We start from the raw sequence: 11,913 nt of genomic DNA on the forward strand, positions 1-11,913 counted from the left end.
GCTGCATGTTTGCCTATAGATGAATCATTTGTGGTCTATGGAAGCAAACAGACAAGAGTTGCTGGTCAACTGCTGTTTGGCAAGACGGTGTCATTGAGGTGAATCCACACAGAAGACTCTTAACACCCAAGTCACAAAGATGTGAACTAACAGATGGAAGCAACAACTCCAGTGTGATGACTTAGGATATTTGGACTCTGTAACAATCTGCAGTTTACAAAGCATCAAACTTAAGACTTTCTTAGGAAAACCCTTTAAGTGGCTAAAGTCTGCGTTCCAGCCATGATTTCAGTATGCGTGTGTCAACACTTCATAAAACCACACAACAAAAAGGGCTAAACTAACCCTTGAAGGTTTTCCTTAAGTGTAGGGAGTCACAGATGTGAGCTGCTGCGGTTTCTCTTTAGGAATGTCACACACTCATGATTCATGGATTTGCTTCAGTGATCAGATGCGAGTTAGAACCACCACCAGACTCATTATTGTTCTGCTAAACTTCGTATGAAGCTACATTCAGACGTGTACATCATCCAAACCAGACTATATGACCGTCTCATGTCCAGCACTGACTGTAACATTCTCAAAGATCAACTTTCTGCCGACCAAAGCACATTTTTAAAGGTTTTTTTTCTTTTTTATTTGTTGCAAGTGCTCCACAATAGTGCAATTTAAATTATTCCTGTTTCCAAATTATACATTAAATAAAATTCTCTTCACAACAGAAACATCTAAGATGGAAATTACATCAAACACATATTTAGTCTTGTTATACACATTTACACAATGCACATTTTCTTTTGCAAAAAACCCAAAAGTGGCTAATGTTCATGGCCCATACCACGACAACTTCCTTAAATGGTTATTAGAATGAACATATAGGTTCAGCTGTACAATCATGACTACACCATCCTCAACCTGGTCACCAGCTTATTTTAAGTTACGAAGTTTCTTGTCCCGTTATTTTCTAAACAAAGGATTTACTACTTTAGCAAAGACAAAATGACGAGTATTGTTTCAGTCTATTTGAGATCAATAATAGATTATTCTAATGTTTTCGGGGTGTAATTATAAATGATGCAGGTGAGCTCTATTGTAGTTTGTCTTCACAAGCTGCTTGTTTTTGTTATGTAAAAAATATATATACCATAGTTTAACACATGATTCATTGTCATGAATGCATCTAGGTTTTTTCCAGAAATTATTTTTACAAATACATACAAGTTTAATAGAAGCCTCAAGTCATTTAGCTCCATTTGCTAATTACGGTTATGTTACCAGATAAAGTACATGTTGATGCCATGAAATAAACACTTGAAGGTTAAAAGAATGAAATGAAGAAAAAAAAAAAGATTAACTTGAGTAACTTGCACTGACATAACTGTTGGAGACAAAGGAAAGCAAAGTAAAACAATCAGATGAAGGAAATCAAAAGGGAAACAGTTTGAGTGAAAAAATGTGACAGATGAAGGAAGAAGGGGAAAGGAATAAGAATCTAAGCTTTCTGATCACACAGCTCAGGACATTGCATAAAGCACATGTATTGAACATTGAGGAGTTCATTCCAGGGCTGCACTTCTGCTCCATTAACTCTAGTACTCACAACAACCTGGTCATTGGCTGCAATCACGTCAGTTTCTGTCCATCTTAAGACGGAAGAGCCAGGCATCCAGTTGCAGAGCTGAAGAGATGCAGGGTCAGGGTTTTAACTCATGTGTTTCAGACAGAAAACATCTTCAGTTGTATAAAATCTCTTCACGACTTACTCCATGTTGCTCTTCAGCTGACACACGGTGCGTTTGTCCAGGTAACGGCAGAAGAGAGTGAGCAGGTTTGAGGGCAGAATTAGCGGCTCCACCAGTGAACACTTGGATAGTTGTCCTGCCACCTGGAAAATTGTGTCAGTCCTACAGGAACACACGGGAGAAAAACAAACAAAACATCTGAAGTTCATTCTAAAGTCAGAATCACTTACTTTCATGGAGCAGAAGACTAAAAAAAAAAAAAAACCTACCAGGTCTCAAAGTCACCGATGCTGGGCTCTAGAGGGACACCCGAGGACAGCAGTGTCTCTCCTTGGGAGAGGAGAGCATACAGTAAGGAGAGTCCAAACTGAAAAGAAAAGCAGTGAGTTAGAAAACTTCAAGGAACTTCCAATAAAATAAGAAAAAATGAAGTCAGCCTAGACCTTGTTCTGACATGCCAGTGTCAGGCACTCGTATGTCGATAAAGACTCTGATGAGGTCAGATCTTTGAGGACCCTGATGAGTTGACTGAACGACAGGGCTCCAATCACATTTCGAAGAGGTGTGTAAAGAACTGGAAGGGTCTAAAAAGACTAACAGTTATAATAGGCAAGTATATGCATTCAAGGTGCAGACACCTTAACCATATTTACATCAAATTTGCTCATTAAATCATCATCATTAATATAATTAGCAGAACAGAAGCAAGTTCACCTTGTACAGTTTAAGAAAACAAAGCATCATCTTACCTCCTCAGCATCTCTGCTCATCAGCGTTGGAAGGTTTAATGTCACTGTACGTAAGATTTTCAGTGCAGACTCGTGTTTCAGGAATGGGAGCAGACGGGCGAGAAGCTTTTTGCCCTTTGACACCAGCAGGAAAGGAAGAAACTCTCCTCCTGAATTTCTACATCAAAAAGTTTGAGAGTTCACTGTCCATCAGAATTCTCTACTATCCTAATACAGGTTCACTGGGAAGGCAACGAAATCAACACGTCATTTTATATACAGTGTATATGACTCACGCAGCGTTGTAGTGTTGCAGGTCGGAGTAGATGTTCTCCACCTTCCACTGGGTTTTCTCCAGTAGTTTTCTGTCTCCTGCCTCAGACAGGACCGTGGTTTTCATTCTCTCCGTGTCCTCCACCTCCAGCAGAGCTGTGAACAACTGCAGGAAAACAGGTTTGACAAAACACGACACGAAAACTTCAACAAATCAGCAGCAGTGTTACAGCTGCAGTCTTCACTCCCTCTCCTGTCTTCAACCCTTCCTAAATGACGCCAAGGAGAGGAAGCATTCCTTGCCCTGATTTCCTGGCCTTTCTTGTTGGTGTGGCTCTGTACAGAGTGGACCTGCCTGAACCGCCATGGATGATGATGAGGCTACGCTTTAGCCATTTTGTGTATTAGGCTGTTGAGCCTTGTTAGTTTATAAAGTGTATTATGTATTAATTAGGGGTGTCACGATATATTTAGCGTTCCATGCGAGTTTCGACAAGAAATACAGAAAACCGTAGACACAACTACGAAAACAACTCTGTTAACACAGGCAACTCTTCCGTCCTCATTTGGAGCAAATGTTGCGAGCGAGTGCACCTGCAGTTATAAAACGAATCAATGATTATTAGACTAAAACATTGAAATATGCCAATTCTGATGTGTTTGTATACTAAAAACAGGCGGCGCAACATAACACAGACAAGTTAGCTTAGTGTTATTATAAAAACGGTACAATACAACTACATGTTTGTAGTCAAGCTGTGATATGCAAACTTTGCATTCGACTTTTTTTCCCGCAATCTATTTTTGCAAAATGCTGCCACTCTGCTGATGTCTTTGACGTGGATGTTAGAGGACGACTGACTGTAGCTCAACATTAAATTAAACCACCAGAAGTTCTTTTATCCATTTCGTGGGCTGGGCTAATCCAAAATACTGAAAAGGGGGGTGTTCTCTGAAGACACGTGGTTACCTGTGAAACACCCTCTGAAAACACCCCCATTAGCACTTGGTAAATTCCTCCAGATGAAATCAAATTAACCACAAACTGCATGAAATTAACACGGAAAAAAGTCGACCAATCAAATTTGAGTCGAACCAGAACAAGTCAGCACATAAATCGACTGGGACTGTACAGCCCTACAAAATAGTTCACCATTTTCTATCTGGTGTGATGTTGCTTCACTAAAGCGGTGGGTCGTAACGGGAAGATACCTTTTCTATTTTGCTGAGGACCTCTAACCGCTGTTGCCTGATATCTTTTTGTTCCTGTTGAGAGGAAATAACATCAGTTAATCAGTTCAGAGAAGGAAGATTTAAAAACCCGTGAAACATACAAGAGCCAGACGCACTTACTCACCTCATGTGGACTCTGAGCTTGGACCGCATGAACTGCACTGATGGCACGGCGAGGAGAGTAACATGTGGACACTGCAACTTGGCCCAAGGACCCTTCAATGTGCACCACTGGAAGACCAACAAAAAAATATCATATTCAAAGTTTCAGATAAATTTTAACCTACATTCTTTACATTATTCTAGTTTAATTTCTGCAGTAAATTACAAAAAAAAATCAAGTTATTGAAATTAACTAAGTATTAATTAAGTAAATTTTTGAAATAGCAATATAAACCTCGAAGGTAAAGCTGGTAGTAAACTGTTGTACACAAGGATGACAAATATAAGTAAAATCTCTCCTGACCAACACTTTCAGACTACTTTTCCACAGGCGGCTGCTTGAATCATCAAAAGGTAAATAAAGTGTATATAGTTATAGTAGCATGGGAAGGACCTGGTGTGTAGGCATCAGTCTTTGTGATGTACGGTGTGGTGAGCTTTGGGGGCTCCCTCTTGCCCCTGATGCCGAGCTCCTCCTCGGCCATCTTGGCTTCTATCCTACGATAGTACTCCTGTGACAGTTTAAAAAACACACCTGCCATGAAAATACACTCCACTTGCTTGTGCACACAATGACCACAAATCAGTTCTTACCTGGTAATAGTAGTCGTCTAAGTACGGGTTTTCACTTTGCAGCTGAATCATCTGCAGCCTGATGATCCACTCCCGTTCTTTGACTGTCATGAGATTACAGTAAGGATCCCAGCCCTCCAACTTTCTACAAACAGGGCATGTGACATTTAAACAAAAGAACACATTTCCTCCCCATGTTTAGAATCCTCATCTGGAACCAACCTTTGGAACGCACGCTGCTTTTGACTAAGTAATCGTTTGTGTTGGGGATGGAGCTGGGTGACAGGGCCAGGATTTCTGTTGGTCAGAGAAAAACCTCCACAGGTAAAGCACTGGATGAATAACTGATACCTCGTGATATCAACCTGCTGTATAAATAAAATCTAGTACAAATTACTGCTCATTTCCAGCTGCTGCAGAATCCAACTACACTATAATTAATCTTGTAAATGAAGTTAACACTGAAACTTTTGCATCATGCTGAAGAGTCCTTTACTTGGGTACACAGGAGAATTTCCAGTATTTAAAAGTATGTTCTTTAAAGGCAAACCATGTCAAACAACAGAGGTTCCACAGCAGGTCAACAGGAGACACCCAGTGTGAACTAGCACATCAGCAATGCACTGCATCCAGTGTGAAACTGAGTTTTCATATACTCACCAGCAAGGAACAACACCGCCAAGTCATTATACTTGATACTTTTGCACGCCAAAAAGTGAACACAAGACCAAATACCTGACATGCTGCACTGGATTGGACGAGGGACTGGGAAAGGGGGATGGTCTTGGCGAGTTGGCACCAAAGCGAAGTTGCATCATCTTTGGAGTCAGAGACTGAGGAGTGGACGGGCGACTGGATGGAAACATGAATCTCCCCGTCTGACTCAGCACAAACAACATGAATCAGGGCAAAGCTTAAAACATTCACTATAAACAGAGTTGTTGGATAATGTAGAATAAACCTGAGTGTAAAGCTGTCGTGGGGTCAGTGGTTGACATGAGTAGACAGGGGATCCTGGCATTGGTGCCTGCATCTGTAAGACAAAGATAAATAAGAAAAGTCAGACAGGGAACAAACGAATGTAACAGTGTGTGTGTTTGTTTACAAGTAACAACTTAAAAAAACAACACAAGGATGACACTCTACAGTTTGACAGATGATGCTTGTAATCAGTTATCAGTAAGTCAAACTGTGCATTTGTCAGTTATGTTGTCAATCAGTCTCATTTTAATAGAGCTTTACAGATGAGAGCTAAACTAGCTGGACAGGCGGTTTCAAATCTTTACAAAGCTATTTTAATCTACCGACTATACAAATATTACAGATCTAATTCAACTATAAGCAAAAAAAAAACCACTACTTTAAAGTAAATACTTATGAGCTAAAACTCTGTGTCCACCTGATAGGGGCCTCTTAGGCCAAACTGTCTCCTGGAGTAGGGTGCTCTGGGTTCTCCTCTCCTGCCCCTGAAGGAAGAGATAGGATATGGCAAATCCAGGATGTTGGGGGTCAGGTGCGGACCTCTGCCTCTGTGACCAATCACACAAACTATAGCGCTGTCCTAATAAACAGAACAAAAAAAAAATCACTATCTGTTTGAGTAAAAGATCATACAGATAATCACATGCTTGTTTGTGTTTTTAACCTGAAGAAGTGATCCTGAGACTCTTCTGGTTTTTCTGTAAGAGGGTGCCCCCCACTGGTGGAAAAAAATAAAAATAAGAACAATATTAAAAATAAACATTAAAAGAATTTCAAAAAGAAAATTCAAGAAATATCTGGAGCTTACATCATCCCCAAAGGCTTCCTTGAACACGGTGTTTCCACAGTCTACGATGGCACTGTCAAGACTCTGAGGAGCAAAAGAGAGCCGCAGTGAGGACAAACCACTGTGAGGTGTTACATTTTTAGAAAAATAAACAAAATAAATCACCTTAATGTTAGGTCGGCCCTCCACTATCCTCATCACAGCAGGGTCTTCAAACATCTGTCCCCGGTACATCCCACCCCTTTGTCCCCTAACTCTACCACGCTGTCCAGGGGGGAACATGGACAGATGCTGTGGCTTCTGTTTGGGAGGAGAGGGAGAGATGTGGGGTGATGGAGGTTTGGGATCTAGTAGAGGTGGTGGTGGTGTTGGAGGAGGCAGAGGCAGCTCTCCAAACTGAGGGACACTGGGGTCCTCTGCTGTCCCAGGAGCATCAAGATCTATGACACGGACACCAAGAAGAAAGCTTTTACCCTTTTACAATGTAAAGAAACATGACTGATATACATGGATGCCGACGTGCTTGAGTAAAATATGTTGGCATCCATTTTACACATGACCAAATCACATTTTGAAAGGGTTTTAAATTGACGCCACACATTTCTGTTCGTGTGCTTTGGGCAGCACATTGTGCCTGCAGCATTAATCAAATGTGCCACATAAATTAACCTTTTGGTGTATTCAGTATATAAGTTCTTAACTCAGTCTTTGTCAAGTGCAGGAGACGATACCTCTGAACAGGTGTAATGAGATACATTGAAATTCAACACACCTACTCCAAATGTTTCATCATTGTAGACATTTATGTCCTCGTCCTCCTCGGCCATGGCCTGCAGGAGCCCACAGTCCATGTCGGTGCCATCCTCTCCATCACTCCATGCACTGCCATTCTCTGGCCACTGGGGCTCACACACTTCCTCAGCTTCCTGGGATGATGAAGAGAACTTGGCAGGTGAACATTAGGGTGAATATTCATATTAAGTCAAAGGGGTCAACCGACATTATAGAGCAATTATGTCATTATGCATTACCACATGACAGCAACAAATCAACTATTCTACTGTAAGCTTACTCCAAACATGTTTTTTAAAACTCATTGGCTGCCAGCCATTTTCAGAGCAGTGGTCAAATTGACGTCTATAGCAGTCAATGGCAGCCAATGAGTTAATTTGCAAAAATAAAACAATTAAAATTAGAATAGATGGAAACCAGAGTCTTTTGAATGGAAATCGGAATAGGTATTAAATCAATATAATTTTCTTATAAATATATATATCTTAATATAATGCTGCCACATTGTAAGAAGCAGTTACAACATGTTTCTATGTTTTAAAAGGGGTTTGTTGTCTCTGTTCATAAAGATGTTTCATACCATAATTGGTTTCTTCACTGAAAAGCAAAAATCTGTTTTTAATGACATTGTATAGCCAGTTTCTGATATAATTTAGAATTTCTTACATTTGCACACACACACACAAGAGAATATTACTAGTCTGCATTTGACCCATTTTCATTACACCAGTAGTGAACACACAAACAGGGCACAGGAGCTGTGGGCAGCACAAACACCTGCATCTGGGGCACAATGGGGTTTAGGTATCTTGTTCAGGAGAACTTAAGCCCTGTGCCTGTCACAGGATTTGAACCAGCAACTCTCCAGTTAAAAGCTGTATTACATTGCTAGTCATAACACCTATCCAGCACAATCACATGGCTGCCAGTAAATGAAAAACAATGTTAAAGTGTGAAACAAGCCTGAGACAAATTTACACTTAAGACAGAATTACATTTCACAAAAACAAAAAAATTAAATTCTAAATATGGAACAATTACAAATCCCATGAATGACTTGACAAAAGTCAACTGAATTTGTTCTGTAAAATGTAAATGTTTCAACCTTTGATTTGTTTCAGGGTTTGTAAAACTTTCGTATTTGGTCAAATGGTTCGTTTAAAATGTTAATTTGTTTCAAGCTTTGTACATTTTGTCTCAGCACTTAAGTTTCACATCTTTAAATTTTGTTTTGTGAAATATGCACATTTGTAATATTGTCTTACAATTACCCACCACCATACTATTATGAGGACAACATCAACTTTAAGATACTCAGTTTGACCATGCTAATGCTACCTGGCCTGCTAGCGGCCGGTTAGCACGCTATGCTAGCTCTGACCTGAGACTGCAGCTCTTTCACTCGGATAATTCACTCATTAAAAAGCAGCAAACGTTTATTGTTAACTTACTTTTTGTGGTTCTGAATCACTCATTGTGTATATTTCACACTTGAAATCGACGAGTGACGGTGACTTTCTTCGAAAGATTTCCTTCTTTCTCTTGTCAGGAAGCAGCGCCGCTAATTAACTTTTAAATCAACTCACCTGTGAGCCGCAGAGGGAGGCGTGGTCACGTGACACGTCAACGTCATCACGCAACATGTCACCCTCTTAGTTTGAGGGTTAAAAAAAAGATAGTTGTACTCATCGTTATATTGATTTTGATGCAGAAATCACAAATTCTCAAGGTGAATCTTTGCAAAGTGAATTTCAAATCAACAATAAATCATTTGTGTGTGAGACCAATTTGATCAGAGCAGAAAATGCAATGTCTTCTTTTTATTTGACTATATTATTATTATATGCATGTATATATGTACATTCAATAGTTATGTCAGAATGTATTCATTTTTATATTATTTTTCATTGTGTTTGACTATCTATCTTTTTTTTTTACCTGTGACTGCTACATTATTGTGATGCCTAACCCTTTATGTTCTATGTTTAAAAATAGATAGATATTTATACGTGTAATTAAGTTCAAACCTTTTTATCACCTGTTCCTCTGGAAAAATGACTCAATGCTGACATCTAGTGGAGAATCTGCTTTACAGGCTGTTCCATGATGAGTTTAGAATAAATCCTGTATCTGAAGCTTACAATTAAAGCTGCAACTCTAAAATTTATTTTTATTATTGATTAAACTACCAGACAATCACATTACTAATATCAACTTGTTTTTGTTTGTATAACACAGCTCTCAGACTGATTTAACAATAGGCAAAATACTTGAAGATTAATCCCACATGGATTACTGATCATTAATGCAGCCTTCACATCTTTATTTAAAATAACATATTCTAAGTTATTTTGTTCTAGTCAGGAAATATCTTTGTGATGCAAAAACAAATGTAGAAGAGTTGTAAGAGCTGAAATGTTATTGTCTAGTGTGTATTGATTCACAACAAACACTAACACCGCTTACAGAGATATCATTTCTACATACAAACCTTCACAGCAGTTGTTCCAAATTTGAGGGCCCCACATTTTTACAATTGCTTAGAATTAATGCAGATATTATAATATAATATATAACATATAAATGTATGTATATATATATATATATATATATATATATATATATATATGAAAGATCTGATATGCTGTCAGATCAGCATGTTTGTTTGTAGCCAGTGAAAAGTGAGCCAGATGGGGTTGACAGTGGCTGAAGAATTGGTGAGTGAGTTTGAGAAGCCAAGTATGTGAGAGGTCTGAGTGGACTGTGAGGTGGAACTTTAACCTCTCCTTGACCCCATAAGAAGAGGATTTGGACTTTAGGTGAGGAATCTCTGTGAAAGGTGAGATATCTTTGCTCTTTTTTGTACCTGCTCTTTTCTTCTTTTCTTCTTTCACTCTCATCCTCCAGCTGTGTATCTGTGTGCCCATGTGCTTGTGTTGGCTGAAACCATGGCAACATTCTGAATAGCTGATGCTCGCTCAGTTTCCTACATGTTAAATGGACAAATCTGTTCTTTTGAAGTGGGGTTGAATGAGATATTTAAATAAAGCAGTGACTACACCGTGCATGTTCCCTGTATGTCTGTTGTGTCACGTTTGCGTTGTTGTTCATTGTCATAGCACTGGTACAACGTCGTGCTACACGGCCATCAGGCACAGGCCACACCCACCTACCAGATGAAGTTACTTTTCTCAGTTGAAACACAGGCCACACCCACCTACCAGATGAAGTTACTTTTCTCAGTTGAAACACAGGCCACACCCACCTACAAGGTGAAGTTACCTTTCTCAGTTGAAACACAGGCCACACCCACCTACCAGGTAAACTTACTGTTCTCAGTTGAAACACAGGCCACACCCACCTACAAGATGAAGTTACTTTTCTCAGTTGAAACACAGGCCACACCCACCTACAAGGTAAAGTTACTTTTCTCAGTTGAAACACAGGCCACACCCACCTACCAGGTAAAGTTACGGTTCTCAGTTGAAACACAGGCCACACCCACCTACCAGGTAAAGTTACTGTTCTCAGTTGGAACACAGGCCACACCCACCTACAAGGTGAAGTTACTTTTCTCAGTTGAAACACAGGCCACACCCACCTACCAGGTAAAGTTACTGTTCTCAGTTGAAACACAGGCCACACCCACCTACCAGGTAAAGTTACTGTTCTCTGTTGAAACACAGGCCACACCCACCTACCAGGTAAAGTTACTGTTCTCTGTTGAAACACAGGCCACACCCACCTACCAGGTAAAGTTACTGTTCTCAGTTGAAACACAGACCACACCCACCTACCAGGTAAAGTTACTGTTCTCAGTTGAAACACAGGCCACACCCACCTACCAGGTAAAGTTACTGTTCTCAGTTGAAACACAGACCACACCCACCTACCAGGTAAAGTTACTGCTCTCAGTTGAAACACAGGCCAGGACTCCAGGACTTTACCATTCCAAACCATACCGTACTGTACCAAAGCAAACTGTTGGAAACACAGCATAAAAGCTTCTCTGACCTCATTTATTCCATGTGTATGAGAACAGTTGTCAACAGTTGTCACCTGTGACCTGTGTGTGGCAGGTTGTGCACTGAGGTATTATCCTTTTATATATTTATTGTTTTCCATCCACTTTATACTTTTATGTGTGTTTTTAATCTCAAGCCAAACTCGTAATTTCATTCTGCATTCCACATCTTTGATGTTTTTACAGGGACTTTCAAATCCTCAATCTTGATTCATGAATCTTAAGCCTTGGAGGAGAACGTCTGCACTCTCTGAATGCTCTTGTTTTTCTTGTAATCCCACCTACTGCAGCTTTAATCCAACATATTAGATTACCTCCAACAGTAAAACAGGTTACTGGTTTTAATGCTGTGATCAGTGTTCTTTTGTTTTTGTTACTTTGTAATCCCATGAAGCCATGAAGAATTATTGTCAATTGTCAAAGAATTACCATAACATTTGAAACAGTTGTGTTGTTGTGGCTGATATAGAAGAATATACAGCCGTCAGGTAACTTTGATAGTCTGTTCAAACTATACACTAATTTCAAATCAGTCTCATGAGTCACTGCTTTGTCTGGTGGACTCTCTCCCTCTTTAGTGTTAATGTACTTTAAGCGCTCAGTTAATCAGTAAGTGTG

General features: G+C 39.8%; 1 protein-coding gene across 1 annotated transcript; it reads right to left on the reverse strand.

Moving 5' to 3' along the window:
- Positions 1-644: 644 nt before the first annotated feature.
- patl2 (PAT1 homolog 2) lies at positions 645-8,857 on the reverse strand. Its single transcript, XM_058620546.1, has 19 exons — positions 8,723-8,857; positions 7,252-7,405; positions 6,645-6,919; positions 6,501-6,563; positions 6,357-6,410; positions 6,111-6,272; positions 5,673-5,744; positions 5,447-5,589; positions 4,934-5,008; positions 4,733-4,856; positions 4,533-4,650; positions 4,101-4,207; positions 3,956-4,009; positions 2,767-2,909; positions 2,492-2,648; positions 2,186-2,326; positions 2,012-2,109; positions 1,764-1,904; positions 645-1,678 (listed from the first exon to the last, which is right to left on the reverse strand). The coding sequence occupies exons 1-19, from the start codon at positions 8,744-8,746 to the stop codon at positions 1,645-1,647; spliced, it is 2,139 nt and encodes a 712-aa protein (XP_058476529.1). The 5' UTR covers positions 8,747-8,857; the 3' UTR covers positions 645-1,644.
- Positions 8,858-11,913: the final 3,056 nt, after the last annotated feature.

This window comes from Solea solea, chromosome 21 (assembly GCF_958295425.1).
Source record: "Solea solea chromosome 21, fSolSol10.1, whole genome shotgun sequence".
Taxonomy (NCBI): domain Eukaryota; kingdom Metazoa; phylum Chordata; class Actinopteri; order Pleuronectiformes; family Soleidae; genus Solea; species Solea solea.